The 18681-nt window shown below is 36.2% G+C and overlaps 1 protein-coding gene across 2 annotated transcripts in view; it reads right to left on the bottom strand.

Moving 5' to 3' along the window:
- Epha3 (EPH receptor A3) overlaps nucleotides 1–18681 on the bottom strand; it is a 303692-nt gene that overhangs the window by 28560 nt on the left and 256451 nt on the right. For both annotated transcript variants that reach the window (XM_005345246.2, XM_026788576.1), the window contains exons 12-13: nucleotides 7997–8058; nucleotides 7172–7381 (exon numbers count right to left, since the gene is read on the bottom strand). In XM_005345246.2, coding sequence (XP_005345303.1) covers nucleotides 7172–7381; nucleotides 7997–8058 — 272 coding nt within the window. The remainder of the gene's footprint in view (nucleotides 1–7171; nucleotides 7382–7996; nucleotides 8059–18681) is intronic.

Genomic DNA, 18681 nt, shown 5'->3' with positions numbered 1-18681 from the left:
CTATTCATTTATATATACATTTTTTATTTAAAACAATTTGTAAATTTAAATATATTTTGATTATATTGTTTCCCTTCCCCAGTCTTTCCAGATCTTGTCCACTTCCTATCAAATGTACTTTAAGTTCTTTCTAAAAAAAAAAAAAAAGCCCCAATTCAATTCAACAAAAAATCCTCCAAAATCCCAAGAAAAATTAAATAACATCCAAAAAGAAGAACAAAGCAGAGCAGCAAACTGTAACCAAATAAAAGCACATAAAAGAAACTCCAATATATTTTGGTCAATTGCTCTTGAACATGAAGTCTGTCTTGTAGTCAAGATACCCAGTGTCAATCTGTTAGTAAAAACTGACTTTTCGTTTCCCAGGAGGTATAAATGACAGTTCAGTTGTTAACTACATATCTGATTGGGGTTAATATCCAAAATTTATAAAGAACTCAATAACCTAGACATAAGAAAATGAATAACTCAATTAAAAATGGGGTACAGATCTAAACAGGCTTGTCAAACTGGAAGACTGCATATAGAAAGATTGAAATAGATCCATACTTATCATCCCACATAAAACTAAACTCCAAATGAATCAAAGACATCGACATAAAACCTGATACACTGAACCTGACAAAAGAGAAATTAGGAAATGACCTTCAACACATTGGTACAGTAAATGACTTTCTGAACAGAACCCTTTTATCACAGATATTGTGATCAACGTTTAATGAATAGAACCTCATGAAAGTGAATAGCTTCTTCATGGCAAAGCACACTGTTATTCAGACACATTGGTAGACTATAGAATGGGAAGAGATTTTTATCAACTACACATCCAACATAGGAATATTTTGGATATATATATATACAAAATACACAATAAATTTAAAAAACTAAATATTGAGAAGGTAAATAACTTAATTAAATATGACTTGTAAGTATAAATAGAGAATTCATAAAACAGGAAACTTCATAGCTGAGAAACACTTAATAGAAATGTTCAGCATCCATAGCCTCAGGCAAATTCAAGACTTCATTTGTCCAAGATCAACATAACAAGTGATATTTCATGTTTGTGTATATGTGGATTAAGAGGAACACTTATCCATTGCTTAATGAGTGCAAACTCATAAGGCAACTATGGAAATCAATGTTGTGTTCCGCAGTAAGGCAGGAATTGATCTTACTCAAGATCTTGCAATACCACACTCAGGCACATACCCTAAGGATGCTTTATCCCACTACACGGACACTTGTTCAACCATGTTTATTGCTGCCTGACCCTGGAAACAACCCAGGTGTCCTTCAACAGAAGAATGGATAAAGAATGGTATATTTACACCAGGGAGTGTTACTCAGCTGTTAAAAAAAATGACATCATGAAATTTTCATGCAAATGGATGGAACTAGAAAAAAAATCATTCTGACTGGGGTAAGACAGATCCAAATAAATAAATATGGTATGTATTTGCTTACATGTGGATCTTAGCTGTAAAATGAATGTTTGCCAAGCTACAGTCTATAAAACCATAATGGGTAGGTATAGAGTAAGGGACTAGAGAGAATGGATCTCATTAGGAAAAGGAAATAATATAGAGATACATAGTGCATTTTAGGCATGGTGGGCCTATAGAGTAACACTTGGCCCCTCTGCAGGAATAGGGGTGAAAAGATAAATAACCAATGAGCTATTGCATTCATGTAACTTCTCCTGCTTCAGCTTGAGTTTTCCTCTGATTTGGGTTACAGTGAGTGCACATTCATGAGTTCAGATCTTGGCTCTGCTTACTTCAAGATTCCTAGTCTGTGCAACACAGTAATCACAAATTTCCTGCACAAATCTGTGATTCAGTGAATCATACATTTCATAGAAAAATAATCCCTCCAGGACCATGGATAATATATTTAAACACATTTCTATAAAGCTTCCTTACTCAATGTCCCACTTCAAAACTACTGCCTTGATTTTCCCTTACATAAATACAGAGAGCTTTGCTTTTCCCAGGCTGAAATGATCATGGTAGCCATCTGTCTAAAATGAATGTTGAAAATCTACAAGGAGACTTATCAAGTTTTATTACAACATTGATTACTGATATCAACAAATCATTTAGACTTTGTATGAGTAAGAAGATTGATTTTGTGAAGCTACATACAAGAGTTGACATGCCCAATATAAGAGAATGGGAAATAATTTGGCATTTGTTTTATTTACTTAGATATAAAGTTTATTGTTAGCATACATAAAATATTGATTAGCTATTTTGTTCTTACATTTTTCAATCATGCGTAAATTAAATATCTATATAATATAGTTTGCATCTGTAACTTTTGATGCCAATATTTTTTATTTGAGAATCCTTCAAGAATGAAGATTAGTTTTTATTATTTAAATGGAGGTACTTTGAACAATACAAGACCATTTTTATTCATTTTAAATATGAAGTTATATAATACAAAGCTATCCCCACTCAGTCAAGTCAGTATAGACACAGATTAAAGGTGGAATCAAGTCAGTAGAGTCATAGATATAGAATCTACAGACTATAAAGTTCTCCTTTATGAACAAAGGTGGGATACTTTTAACCATGCTTGAAATTTGATTGCTTATGCTCAGTATGCAACATCAGAATGCAGTAAAGAGAAAATGGTGCACCACTGGAAGACAGACCCAAAAGAAAGCCAAAAGGTTTTCTTAAGTTTCCTAAAAAAAATCCATGCAATTATCATATGCCTGAAATGACTGAGATTATGGAAAAGAATAGGTTGCCTGAGTGCATGGCATATAGGTAAGTCTACTTTTTATCTCTAATGGGGACCATGCATGTAACAGCAGATACACGGGTGGTATATTGGAATTGTGGGTTCTATTGCGACATAATAGTAAGAATGTTAATTGACATAGAAGCATGATGACATGCACATATATGAAGATGTTGAACTGAAAAAAAATCATATAAAAACAAATGTTGACAATGTATTCAGTGACACAAACTTCTCACCAATAGCAACATGGTTCTTTCATTTCTTTAGTGTTTCCATATGTGTGCATGTCTGTGTGAATACGTGTACATGTATGTATTTGTGTATATGTATATATGTGGGTATGCATTTTTAAGTATATATATACATATATATATGTATATGTATATATATATATACGTTTTGAGAAAGAGAGGGGAAGGGAGAGGGAGAAAGAGAGAGAAGGAAATGGGGGGAGAGAGAGAGAGCAGAAACCACAGTACATATACCATGGATTGCCCATGTATATGGAGAATAGAGTAAAACTTCTATAATTAGATTCTTGCCTTCCAACATGGTTCATTTAAAATAGTCATATGGTAGAACAGACCCAAACAAAGAAGATGGGACCTGTCATAATTATACGTTGAAAGTAACATGATGAAAAATGAAAAGAAGGAATTCTTAGTTGCTCAAATATAGAAGGTTTTGGGGATTTATATTTGTAGGGCTATTTGCTCCAGTTACACCACCCAAATAAAATCCAGGGGCTTTCATGTTATTTCTGAAGGGAGAGTGCAGCTACGGTTTTACTTCACAAACAACTGTTTAAAACAAAGCATATTGCATATAGCTATATTATAATTTAGATTTATATCATTGAATGTCTGCTGAAATATTTATTTAGTTTTTAAGGTACTTTTTTCTGCTAAAAGCAACTGTAGCAATTGTCTTCAAAGTGTCATTCAGGCATCTGTAGGGATCCCGAGAGCATTTTAAGAAGTCTGTGTGCTTAAAACTGTTTTCATAATAACACTAAAACTTTATAGCCTTTTCACTTGCAACAACCCATGACTTTGAAGTGGGATTTTACAGAGGGTACAGACTGCATAACAATATTGCAAAATGTGCAGTGTCAACATCTGAAATTTTTGCATAATTCAGGAGTGAGAAATGAAGAGAAATAACTGGATGTGGGTACTGAAAATAGTTGACTTTTGCTTAAAATCCTAAATTAGAATCACACACACATACACATGCAAATGACTCTTCATTAGACCCCTTCTTTTCATCACAGTGTTGAGAACATAAGAAGAGATCAGTATATACCTAAGAAAAGAGTATGTTTAGAGACCAAGATTATTCTCAACTCAATTTGAAATGTTTTACATTTTATTTTTTATGATTTTTTTTATTACTTAAACTATGTTCATGTGAGCCCAGGAATTTACATAACTACTGGAATTTGCACTCAGGTCCTGATGAATGCTCACGTGTGCTCCTGTGGATTACCTATGTTCCTGGTCTCTAAGGATTTGTTTTTATTGATTTTTATTGAGCTCTACATTTTCTCTGTTTCCTTCCCTACCTCTCCCCTCTTCTGATTAATTGACAGAATTTCTGTACTACTCTTTTATTTTTGTCTGCATATGCCAGAGATTTTTGAAAACAATGGAAGGAGCAGATACCCTCCACCAACAACATAAAATCAAATATGGCTTGTGATTTCTTTGTTTGATTTCCTCTCCCTAAAGGCGACAGTGTTCAGAAAGGCATTGGTAAAGAATCAATGCATTGAAATACTGAATACCAATTCCTGAATTATAAACTATAGACACAATGCAAAATATATTAAGTGTTTCTTAAGCAATGTATGATGTTTAAAGTGGGTTCATCAGACTTATACAAAATTTATGCCTCACACAATTTAATATTTCTGAAAAAGTCAATAATCACTAAATATTAAAGCAATTAGGTAATATGGCATTAAAACTGAATAAAATTGGTGTTGTTTAGAAAATAAATGAATCAACTTTATTTTAATTTTTTTTCAGTCTTACATTTGATCTTTATTTTTTTCCAAAGACATTTTTTTTAATTGAAAAAAAAACTCTGCCTCCTCCCAGCCTCCATTTCCCTCCCCCTCCTCCTACTCCTCTCCCCCTCCCTCTCCAGTCCAAAGAGCAGTCAGGGTTCCCTGCCCTGTGGAAAATCCAAGATCCTCACCCCTCCATCCAGGCCATAGAACCTTCATCTGGCGATGGATGGAGATAGAGACAGAGACCCACATTGGAGCACTGGACTGAGCTCTCAAGGTCCCAATGAGGAGCAGAAGGAGGGAGAACATGAGCAAGGAAGTCGGGACCACGAGGGGTGCACCCACCCACTGAGATGGTGGGTCTGATCTGTTGGGAGCTCACCAAGGCCAGCTGGACTGTGACTGACGGAGCATGTGATCAAACCGGACTCTCTGAACATGGCGGACAATGAGGGCTGATGAAAAGCCAAGGACAATGGCACGGGGTTTTGATCCTACTTCATATTCTGGCTTTGTGGGAGCCTAGCCAGTTTGGATGCTCACCTTCTTAAACTTTATTTTATATATTATGTATTTTATGTGGCATTAGTCTTATTTATGATAATAAATTTTACCTCATTCAAGTATATTTTCCCATTTTTTTCCTTAAAAAATTTTATCAATGCTAGTTGACACATCCAGTTTTAAATTTCCGAAAGAGGAGCGCTCTAATATTTTTCCTTAACAGATCTCCTGCAGTCAGCATATATTCTCCACACAACTGCTTAGAATGGCAACTCAGCTGTTTTGGTGTGTTTACATAAAAAATAGCAGCTCAATGATTCTATAATCATACTCATCTTAAGAGTAAATCATAAAATTACTGTACTAAACAAAGCTTGTTATTGGAGATTAAGTCAACGACTTCCAAATTCCTGTAGACATGCAGATGCTTTTCAGAAGGAAGCTGGGAACCCCATGGGTATTTGGGAGAGTGCCAGCGGAACACAAGGATGGACACGGGGGCACTTTGAGCAACTATGTGTGGGAAGGGAATACATCCAGTTGGCTGCTATGGTTGACAAGAATCTTCTGACACTGAAATTTCAACACGAAGCCTCTTGCATTTTTACTCAGAATTAACACATGAGAATATTGATATAGCAATTTCTTCCTTTTTTACTAAAGAAAAATAAATGGTCCTCAAGTGTCTTTACTCCTAATGAAGTCACAAGCCGTATAATGAAATTCTGAGCAGAAACACAGTTGAGTCTCCAGAAAGCAGATGATCATATTTATAAATCCCTGTCAGTTTCCTACTAGGTCAGTCATTCCTTTGAGTATTTTAGAATCAGGAATCAAGTTGGAACCAAGGATAGTCACATTTAATAATCATGTGCCACAGAGAAATTAGAGCCTCACACAGACACTAGGTTATACTATAAGTAATCAAATATAAGTCTCTTATCAGAAATGCTTTATTAAAACTGAAAGATCTTTTTAAATATAACAGCTGTTACAGAAACAAAACAAGCAACAGTACTCCTTCTGTACCGCTAAATGTTTATAGAGTCAGAAGCTTCCAAAAGAGGTCTTTAGAGGACTGAGCCATAGTGGGGAGAAGAAAGTCATTTCTTAGGATGATAAGTAAATATTTTCCTTTGCTACATATGTTTCCTCCTGGGAAAAGAGTGTAGGTGGAAATATGATATATGATGCTGTTTTTATAGAACGTGTACTAGCTGATGTTTGTGGAGAGTAGAGAAACGTCAAGAGACTGTTCTTATTGTTTAACTACCCATGCTTCTAACTCCATCTCGTCTTCAGAACTAGATAGCTGAAGTCACTGTTATAAGTGCATTCTACTAGCCACAAGTTTAATTCTTTTCTTATCTAAAATGATGTATCTTTATGTACAAGGGATATATTCAGTAAGAAAACTGAACCTGCTACACGGAGACATATATTTAGAACATACATGACAAGGATAAAAGACACCCTCATAATTGGACAAAGAATAGTCTTTATTTTCAAAGTTTTTATTGAGAATATTAATTGTCAATGCTTTTAAAATAACCTAGTGCTGCAAGAACCCAGAGAATTTATCAAACATGCCTGTTAAAGGTTGTGCAGTCAGAAAGAGTGAGTAGTCACATGTCAGTAATTTAGGCATGTGGAGACCTTGCTGTGTTGAGCAGGGGCTTCTTAGATCAGGTAAGTTATTTAAAATTATAGTAGTTATGTGGCTGTTAAATGTAAACAATCAGGTTTCACAGAATAAATAATATTTTAATTATTGAGAAATGACTCCATCTATAAAAAACATAACTGACACATGACTTTATGTTATTGTTTCTACTTGTTTATACGCCCAGATATCCAAATAAGGAAAACAAAGACAGTGGAATCCCCATTACTCACTCTAGTCGTATAAGCAGCTTCTGGGTCATCTTCGAGTACCCGAGAGAGTCCAAAGTCAGAAACTTTACACACTAAGTTGCTGTTGATCAAGATGTTCCGAGCAGCAAGGTCCCGGTGGACATAGCCCATATCCGAAAGGTACTTCATACCTGATGCTATCCCACGGAGCATTCCCACCAACTGGATGACTGTGAACTGGGCATCATGCTTCTGAAATGCATTTACAATACAGGATAAAATTTGTTTCATTGCTTTAGAAATTTATATGTTAAGATCTTTCATTGTTGACTCTACACATTTTAAATAAAAGCACATAATGCTACCATGATTTGTAGACAAATGAATGCATGGCTAGCTCAAAATTGTTAGTGGTTGCAATACCCAGTATAGTATCATACAATCTGAATTCTGTTCAAAATAGTATTGGCTTGATCCTACTCCTTTAGCTAACTAAATAAATTATTACGAAAGATAAAGTCATAGAGTCATGGACAGAGAACACTTCCAATACAGTTATATTTAAATAGTAACAAAGAGTTTTAAAGGTGTTATTTGGGACAATACAAAAACCTTACACATTTAAAAGAAGTCTAAAATGCAAACCATACATATAAGAAATTACAAGTTAAAGATGAAATTTTACAATTTTTTCTTTGCTAATTAATCCTAGACTATTTCACTCTTTGTTGAAATTTAGACACCAAAATTCTTGGCACAGTATTAGAAGGTGTTTAATATTTTCTATAACTTACTTGTCAATATGTGTATTTATATGCACTATAACATAGAAACACATAAACTTTATACATATGATATTTTACTCACACGTAAGAAACTGTCCAAGGAGCCATTCTCCATGTATTCTGTAACGATCATCACTGGCTTACCTAAACATAAAGTAAATGATAAATATATATTCATCAGTATGCTTAGTTGGCCTCAACCATAGAACCAACTATATAATACACTTTGTAACATCTAAGTCACACAGGTGACTTCTGTGTTCTCTAAACATTACAAAGTTGCAATTAAAAATATTTCAAAATAAAATAAAAAAATACAGAAAGCCAGGTTCTAGAAGAAATGCCTGTAACCTACTTTATCTAAATTATTTATTATAGTGTTCAAGAGCCATAAAATATCCAAGTACATCCCTTTTTTCTTTTGCTTTGAGGTATTTTTACGAAACAAACATTTGTCTTCAACCTCATTGTCTTGGTTTCATTCCTGTTACTATGATAAAAATATTTGCCAACAGCCAACGTGGGAGAAAGGTTTTATGCTTGCTCACAGTTTTACATCACAGTTTTTTATGCAGAAGTCAAGACAGCAGACATTGCAGGGGTGAGTTATTTTCACAGATAACTACCAGATACTGAATGTATGCATACCAGGTGCTTTCTCTCTTTACAAAGAGGGCAGGACCCAAACATGAGGAACCAGGCCACTCACTTTAGGCTGGGTCATACCACATCTAGAAGACAATCTCCCCTAGGTCAGGCCATCCAGATAATTCCTCAGTGAGGCCTTCTCTGCAGGTGATTCTAGACTCAGATTGACATTTCAAACTAATCACCATGCTGCAGGCGCTCAGGATTTGGTATTTAGTGTTCTTGTCTATATACTATGGAGCAGTAATTTGTTCATCAGACTCACATGAATCTCCCTATTTTTAGTCTTCCCCACGAAGACTAAACTATAGTATGCCTATAGTTACACTTTCATATAACAAAATATTTCTCATAATATAATATGACCAAGTTGAGAGGATCTGAGTTAGGTCAGAAGTAAAAAATATTGAAAGTCCATGAACATAAAACAGGCTTTGACCATTGTTCATCTAATTGCATGATGCAATCATGAGTTTCCCTTCTAAGCATCTTCTCTGATGTGGGGATATTTGATTAATTATTAACTAGTTAATTTTTAATTCTACTTTCTCCGATATGTTTTTCTTTATTTTTATTAATTTTGATTATTCTAATAGCATTAGGCCAGTTTTATTTTCTTTTTCCTCATGGTTTTAGTTATCTTATTTTTTAATTTTAAAACAGGCTCTCATATAGTTGAGTCTTGAACTCACTGTGGAGCATAGACTGGCAATGAACTTTGGAAATCTCCTCCTTCCATCTGCTGGGTGGTCCTCACATACACATCTGCCACACTCAGGTGGTCCAGTGCTAGACCCTTGGCTTCTTGAATGCTGGGAAGCAGTCTATCAAATAAGCTACACTCTTAGCTAGGTGGCCATTTTGATACTACAAACTATCTTCATTCCTGTACACTTTCCTTTTATTGGTGAATATCAACACTGAACCATGAATCAGTTCCCTGTATGTTACTGTTATAGTTCTTATAGTTTTAATATAGCTTAATAATTTTACTTAATCAAATATTCAAGTATTTAAATGATATAAAAATTTTCATGTCTATTATTTCAAATGTTACACTGGCTTATTTTCATTAAAGTGTTGATTTATTTACAGTCTTCAGGTGTCACATAAATGTACCTCCTTGACCTAGTGAAATCTAAAGAACACTTTACTCAAAACCTTTATTATTTATTGTTGTTTTTATCAAATCCTAGCTACAATTTAGTTTGACAATTTTCAAGAAGAAATGCAAGATTTACTTGTGCCTTAGAAACTGTGATGTCTCTTAGGACATTTTTTTTTCAGCCCTGTCCTGTAGCAAAATAAATGAATGATTGAGAAGTGAATGAAAAGAAAGCCTGCTCATTCAAAGTCTGATCATTATCCGAGTCTGTGCTCATTCATTATGCAATTTGGAGGAGAATGATATGCTACCAAAGTTGAGTATATGCTTCAATAGGAATCAACGACACTGCTTCATTTGGCTGGTCCCTGCATTTGGATACCACTCAGCTCTCTGCTTATCACTGATTTCCTCTGGCTCTTGGCCTTATGGCCATTTCATTTCTCATTAGCATGTCTTGTAAAATGTTTGGCAAGGGAAATAAAAGTAGCTAAAAAGTCAGACCAGTCAATTAAGCCATGGCCCCATGACCATTCAGAAATCAGATCAGGCTGCCTTTAGCTCTTCTAATTTAGGTATTTGTAAACACTTCAGTTAAGATAGGCAAGCCTGAAAATGTGCTTTGCATTAAGTTCAAAGATCCAGCAACCCAAATGTACAGACAAAGAGCAAAAAAAAAAAAAAAAATCACTTGGAAAGCAGTATCTTAAGAGTTTCCTTTGTGATCTCAATAAATATGGTCAGAAACAAGGACTGTGGAGTAGTGGTGAGAATTTGCTGTAGCATGCAGTAAATGCAGTGGGAAACAGTCTACAAACACCAGCTCATCTGCACATTATGCGGTGTGCTGGCATTAAACTTTGCACAACTCATCCTGTGTGCTTTGATTAGCACACAACACAATCTGTTTCCTAAAACTGGAACCGGTCTCGTTTATTGTCACGAAAGACCCCAAAACATACCTGGGGATATGCACTAAGCTCAGTGGAAATTCGGTTCTATGAGTGGCTGAAGAATCTCCATCAAAAACTGGCCAGGCAGATTTCAATGTGAGATTTCATTTTTGCTTCAAAATTTACTCAATATAAAAAAAAATGGTGGGGGATTGGGGGAGGTTTTCTCTCACAGCTGTACAGTTACAGAATCAAGTCAGTTTGGTATAGTGAGTTCATTGCCTCAGTATCTACAGTAGTTCAGAAATACTAGAAATCCCTTAATCACTGCCCAGTGAGAGTATCTAAGAATTCCAGATTCAGCCCTGGATATTAAGGACTGCAAGTCTCCTAATAAGAATTTCCACAAAGACAAGACTTTGATGCTGTAATATAGTTAGTTGTAGTCATGCTATCTTTACAAATTTCTAGTCTAATTTTTCAGGTTAAAAGAGTTATATTCAGATTTAATAATATTCATCAGAACTAAAACATTAAAGGAAATGCTAGTGACCCAGATGCAGTACCACTAAGACTCCAATCTGTCTTACATATGTTGTCGACTTGTGTCGAGCCTTGCTATGCATCCTGGCTGGCCTGACACTTGCTGTGTTGCCTAGACTGGCCTTACACACATGGCACCCTTACATGAGCTTCCTGTGTAGTTCATTTCCAATGAGGAATGTGTGGGTTCTTAAGCACACTTTTATAAATGGGTGTGAAATAAAATAAAAATCATTGTCATTAATAGATAGTACTCTTTTGGTAATATTAAGTAATCAGAGAATTAAAAAAAAAGAAGAGAAGGAAATTGTAACAAATCCCCAAAAATATACTTCACAATATTTCTGAGACAGAAAATTTGTATGCAAAAACATAGGTTTTGCTCTGTAGGTAATAAGTTGATACAAATATTGTAACAAATTAAATATTTTTATTTTCTTATTAGACAATTATGAAAATATGAGGGGCTATTTCTTGATTCAGTTATTACCAGAATCATTCTTCTGTGGTAATAAACAGTAATGTCTACCAATGTGTGTGTTAAGGAAAGCAGAGGCCAACTCCATTTAAAGCAAGATCCAACAACTCCATTGCCCAGCATCAGGCCAGTGACACGTGCAGAGGTCAAGTCTGTGAATGGGGTTTACTTATGATTTTGCTGGGTGGTGCCTGAAACTATGCTCCAGGAATTCCTTAACAACCACACTTGCCATCTTAACTCTGCATCTTTACATTCAGCTGAAGTCAGAGTATACATGTTTTCTTTGAAAAATGCTCTGTGTAGTAAATGAACATTTATTCATATGTGTGCATGTATGCGTATATGCACATAGAGGCCAAACATAAGTTTCAAGTTTGTTCTTCTACTACTTTCTACCTAAGGTTCTTGGAGACAGAGTGTTTTAGTGGCCGTGAAGCTCACTGACTCTTGGATGTTATTAGTTCATTGAGAGTGGTTTTTTTTTTTTTGAGCTCTACATTTTTCTCTGCTCCCCTCTCTGCCTCTCTCCTCCCTCTCAGTCTTCTCCCAGGGGCCCCATACTCCAAATTTACTCAGGAGATCTTGTCTTTTTTGCTTCCCATGTAGATTAGATCCATGTATGTCTCTCTTAGGGTCCTCATGGTTGTCTAAGTTCTCTGGGATTGTGATTTGTAGGTTGGTTTTCTTTCTCTAAAACCCCCTTATTAGTGAGTACATATGATAATTCCCTTTCTGTTTGTACTCACTCAATATGATGTTTTCTAGCTATGTCCATTTGCTCACAAATTTCAAGATGTTGTTATTGAGAGTTTTAAGAAATATATTCTTTTGTCATATTAAACCCTTCCAGAATTCTCACTATCCTAACTTTGTGTCTTCCTTTAAAAAAAAATAGACTCATCTAGTGTAGTTTATATTTCCTACATGCTGTCGGATATAGATATGTGGCCCTCCATTGGAACATGGTTGACCTATAAGTATCTGTACCTTCTAGAAGGATGATGCCCCCTTGATGGAGTAGGGTCATCTGTCTATGTGTTACTTTCATTGGTTAATAAAGAAACTGCCTTGGCTTTTTGATAGGGCAGGATTTAGATAGGCAGAGTAGACAGAACAGAATGCTGGGATGAAGGGAAGTGAGGCAGACGCCATAGCTCTCCTCTCCGAGATGGACGCAGGTTAGAATCTTCCCGGTAAGCCACCACTTTGTGGGGCTACACAGATTATTAGCAATGGGTTAATCAAGATGTGATAATTAGCCAATAAGAGGCTGGAACTAATGGGCCAGGCAGTGTTTAAATGAATACAACTTGTGTGTTGGTATTTCTGGTGTAAAGCTTGCCGTGTGGGGAGCTGGGTGGAATGAAAAGCAGGCCTGCCCCTTTCTCAACAGTTCCTTAGATGTAGGTAAAACTTGGTGCCGTCTCCCATCTTTCTGAGGGGACTTTTGCTTGACTTGGCTCTGCACAGGTCATGCACAGGCTCTCATGGCAACAGCGACTTCATACATTCAGTTGCTCTGTAGTGTCCAGAAAACATGGTCGGCCACCAACCTCTCTAACTTTAAAGGCTTTCTGCTACTTCTTCCATAGAGATCTATCAGGAGGGGGTGTGGCCCAAGAGCACTCCACATAAACTGTATAAACTGACCACGTCTGAGTTTCTATGCTCATCATTATCTATCTTAAAATGAATTGAATATTATGATAATGCCAGGAAACCATGCTAGTTATATAAAAGACAAAATATGTACAGCCAATTCCTTTGTAGTTGCAATGTATTTTTCCATGAGAAATTAGTAGACAGTAAGAAAGAACCCAAATCTTTTAAACATACATAACATCATTGCTTTCTTATTTTTTATATCACATTGATAAAAACCTTCCCAATTATATTACATGGCATGCTGATATATGTGTTCTGACTCAGTTGTCAATTTGCAATTGTGATTGTATGAAACAACTTGCATCATCAGCATTGCCAAATGTGTTATTCTAACAAACCATTCTTGATATTGGTAAAATAAATATCGTATAAATACTGTCTACTGACAAAGCCATATGAAATATAGTACTATAACAAGCATAGATAAAACTTTTAGAGAGAAGCAAGTGAAATGATGAAGATTTGATATTGTCACATAGCATCACCTTCTAGTAATGTTTTCTCATCTTATGTGAAGATAATAAAAATTTCTAAGCCTTTTGGGCAATATGGGCATTCAAAGGGACATATAAAGAAATCCTATAATGCACTGTTCACAGAATTCTTCATCATACATGATTACATATGAGATATACAGTAAATCTTATTTTTGCTATAATTTTATTTTAATTTCTAGAAAATAATTTCAATGTGAAAATATACTAGTCACATCCAGTATGACTCCTTCCCTATCCCACTAGGTAAAGTTTTGCCAGTGGTAATTATTGTTGGAGCCTGAACATCATTTAACTAATGGTGTGATGGCAGAAATATCAAACATTTGCTGAAACAAAGTTCCATCCTTTTGAACTTCAAGCAAAATTGATAACACATGTTAGTGCCTAGCTCTGAGCAGAGTGTGCCCCAGCTTTCTGCTACTTTGAAGATCACAGGCTCTATCACCTTCTCCTGTTCAAGGCCATCGGGCTCGGCAAGTACCATGCCATTAACATTGTTTATGGCTCAACTCAAATAAATGAAAAAGTAATGACTATATAATGAGCTTTCAAAAAAAAAATGAACCGAAAATAGCATGTTACATAGGTTGAGTGGTTCCAAGCACACAATTCATAGCAATAATAAAAATGAATGGCTTTTAAGCACAAAGAAAAAAAGAAGAAGCAAAAACAAGGAATTATTTTCCAGAATTTTCTCTTGTTGATTCATTAACTGGAGCTTAGTCAGAGGTGGTAAATCTAGCCTTGTATAAACTCCTTTGATAGGTGAAGTGTCTGAAAACGCCACAGTACTGTTGTTCTTCATTTCACAGAGGAATCACCTGCAACACTCTGATGTGTAAGAGGACTCACACTGGGCAAGCTAGACTTGGAATTCAATTTTAGATCCACTGGTTCCTACTTAAAGTGTGATTTTTTTTTTTTTTTTTTTTTTGCTTTGTAAATGCCATTTTGTTCAGCTTCAGTGTGCTGCGGTGTGCAAAGGTGTCTCTGTAGTTTGTGGACAGAATAGCTTTAGAAGTCAAAGAGTTTTAGGAAACAAAATGGCCAGTAGAAAATCTAACTTTGAGAGGCAGATTAGCTCTATTTTGTAGTAAATGAAACATATTAAGTTGATACCAAAAAAGTTTATATTTCCCTCCGCCGTTGCAGAGTGATAGACTTCCACCGAGGAGCTCATGATCGAATTCTAACCCGACTACTCTATTATGTTTACAGTGCATACGGCGGCTGTATTTATAGAGTGGACTTGGCAGCTGCTCATGTTCTTATTTGAGCAGAGAGATATGGCATATTTAGAACTTTCACTCCAAGGAGGTAGTTGTAATCCACACCAGAGCATTCCAGAATCAGACTTGAGTAAGAAGCTCAACATACGCTACCTGCATTTTTAACATCTCTTTGATTTGAAATATGTTTACTTTTTCCTATGTTTTTGTCTTGGAGACTGTTTTAGATGTTTTCAATGTAGTTGTTGTTTCTTTGGGTTATTTTAATTCAAAGTATGTTTCTATTTTTAGATGTAAAGGAAATTTCCCTCAATATTCACTGTTTTGTGGAACTCTTAATGCAGTAAACATGTTCTTATGTCTCAGGAGAACAGGTTACTTTTATTAACTCATCTCACTGGACTTAAAGGAAACAATGCCTGTTGGTGAAAGAATGGAACCTGGACACTAACGTCACTTGAGCAGGAGCATTCTTTTTCATGGTGACTTTAACTCACTCTCTCTTGAATGGAGGTGCTCCAAAAATTGTGAGGATTCTGCTCAGCCTAAAAGTAAACATTATCTTCATCACTCTGTGATTGAAGAAATCAGTTATATAATTGAACTTCTGTGAAAACTGAAATCAATTAAAGAATCACATTGGAAACCTATGAACAGAAAATATGCTGCTCTCTCCTCATTCACTTCCGTTACTTTCCTTCTTTTCTCTCCATTTCTTTGTTCATTGATTTGTGACTTTTACATTACTTTTTATTTTTTGATATTATAATTACATTATTTCCATTTTCACTTTTCTCCCTTTATTCCTTCCTGTATTCCCCTTCTTGTTCTCTTTCAAATTTGTGGCCTTTTTTTCCATTGATTGTTTTTACATGCATCTATATATATGCATATATATACATGTTTGCCACTATTTTCAATCCATACATTTTTGATTCCTGACACACGGGAAAATTAAGTACCTGTGTCAGTCCAGGACTAAATTTAGTCGCATCCCTATCATCTCTGAGATATTTTATCTGGTTAGGGTTGTCTTGTTTAATTTTTCATTTATTTATTTAGTTAATTGGTTAGTTTTTGAGTGTGGCAAATAGAACTGTGCATAAGCATGCCTGGTCCAGTGGAGAATATCTGGTATTCTCTATTTTTCTGTGTCTCATTCCCTCGAGACAGGGTTTCTCGAGAAACCTGGTGCCTCCACTTAATGCCCAGCAAACACAGTGATCCTCCTGTTGTCTTCATTTTCTGCACTAGAGTCAGAGGAACATGTGGTCATACTTGTTGGCATGGATTCTGATTATTCAACGGGAGGTTTTATGTGTGCATAGCAAATGCTCCTAATCACTGAGTCATCCACCCAGTCCCTTGCTTTAGGGCTCAGCAGTAACAAATGAATGCAAAAGTTTTAGAAAGCTGAAATGGTGCTTTGCTCTGGAGGATGTTTAGGAATATTTTCATCAATAAAGAAATAGGAGAGTAGGTGTTATATAAGAATATAACATGAGACCCAGGCTGGTGAGCTAGCTCAGCAGGTAAAATGCATTTGCCTCCAGTTTGGATGACTTGAGTTAGGTCTGAAGGACTCACATGTTGAACGATGAGAATTAGATTCTTTGGTTGTCTCTGACATCTCAAATGTTCTAGGTATGACACACATGTGTGCTAACACACACACACATACACACACACACACACACACACACTCACTCACGCATAGAGAAAATCCATGCTAAAAGAAGGTAATGAAAACAAGTTTCTCCCCCTTATTTGGGGATAGAGTTAAGATGGAAAACTGTATTTGTCAATATCTTTAGTGACTTCTAGAAAAGGACCTTATCATGTATGGTCCTTCATGAAAATGTAAAAAAGAAGTGGTCAGTTCTAATGCAGCAGATGGTAGTGACAAGGTAAGCATGTTGAATTAAGAGCAGCGGAGCTGCGTCCCCTGCACCCGGCCACCCACATGGCTAGCTTAGCTTATGAACCGAAATAATTACACGGAAACTGTATTCTTTTAATCACTGCCTAGGCCCATTTCATAGGCCAGCCCTTAGGTAGGTGGAGAAAACAGAACAGAATGCTGGGAGAAAGAAGCTGAGTCAGGGAGTCGCCATGATTGTCCCACTGCAGACAGATGCAGGTTAAGATCATTCCTGGTAAGCCAGCTTGTGGGCTACACAGATTAATAGAAATGGGTTAGATCAATATGTAAGAGCTAGCCAATAAGAGGCTGGAACTATTGGGGCCAGGCAGTGTTTAAAAGAATACAGTTTCCGTGTAATTATTTCAACATAAGCGTACAGCAGTACGAAGTCAAAACCAGCTCTTCACGAAAAATCAAGGAACTAGAACAGTGGAAACTGAGGAGAAGAGCTGTGTAAGTCCACGTGGATTGACTTTCCCGGTTGGGCTCCAGACCAACAGAGCAACTGCTTGATCAAGATGTCACCATGAACATTAAATGCTTAAACGACACTGAAAATCCAATGATATGTGACCTTGTACATCTAAAACACTGTGTTCTTTTCCTGAAGGAATAATAAAACCACTCATTTTCATAATCCTCACTTCTATTATTAATATTTTAATTAATTGTTAAGACAAAAATATTTTCATTGTGAATATTTCAGTATTACTGGTAATATGGACAGATAACTAAGACTAGAGGGACAAGAAATAAGTATCTACAAGATTTAAAATGGTTATGTTGTGTATACTTAAATTATTACAAATTATAAAATTGCTTTTTTGTTTGTTTGGTTTTTTTTGAGACATGGTTTCTCTGTAGCTTTGGAGTTTGTCCCGGAACTAGCTCTTGTAGATCAGGCTGGCCTCGAACTCACAAAGATCTGCCTGCCTCTGCCTCCCAAGTGCTGGGATTAAAGGTATGTGCCACCATCTCCTGGCTCCTTGTTAAATTCTTAATTTTATTTCATATGGAAACTCACAGGAAAATCAAAGTATTCATTAATTATGTCACACGCTGTGCAGAAGGAAATACCTTTATAGTTCCACTAAATTGGTGGAAGGTATCAGTGCCACTTGGAAAGAGCAACAAGTAATGTTACAGAAAAATAACAATGTGCTCAATGTAACGAGGAATGTCTGTTGGTAACCATAGAGTATGGAAATGTGGTGCCAGCGAATTATCCCCTGAAGGATGCCAAATTTTCTGCCATATGTTGTCATTCACTGTATGGAGTCTTTTGCCAATTTCACTTATTCTTTGCCCTGTGCTTCAAAATCTTGAGGAAAAAAAAAATCCCTGTGTGTTCTCAAGAGGTTTTCCTTGGGACTGGAGCCAATAATCACAGATCAGCCTCACAGGATCCCTTTGGCCTGGCTGAAGAAATCATCATGGAAATAAATCCAGAGTTCTGTGATGGCTCAGAGCCAGGGGTTTCCCAGCACAGCCAGGGATGCACCTGGAAGCCTAGGTCAGAACTACCTGAAATCCACCGAGAAACAGAGAAGGTCTGGGTCTCCTCTGAGTCCCAATCTTATGTCTTAGAAGCATCCCCGAGATTCCTATAATTTTCCTACAGGCAGGCGGAGAACAAGGGGGCAAAGATCTGAGAGCTTAAACCAGGCTGGTGAGTAATATAAGAAAAGACAGCTAGTTGGGAGTTCCTTCAAAATCCAGCCATTGTTTATCCTGCTACTCTGTGAACAAGACTGTCCTCTGCAATTCTTTTCTTTCTTTCTT

Source organism: Microtus ochrogaster, chromosome 2 (genome assembly GCF_000317375.1).
Source record: "Microtus ochrogaster isolate Prairie Vole_2 chromosome 2, MicOch1.0, whole genome shotgun sequence".
Classification (NCBI taxonomy): Eukaryota; Metazoa; Chordata; class Mammalia; order Rodentia; family Cricetidae; genus Microtus; species Microtus ochrogaster.
Note: the sequence above shows the minus strand (reverse complement) of the source record. Positions and strands in the feature narration are given on the sequence as shown.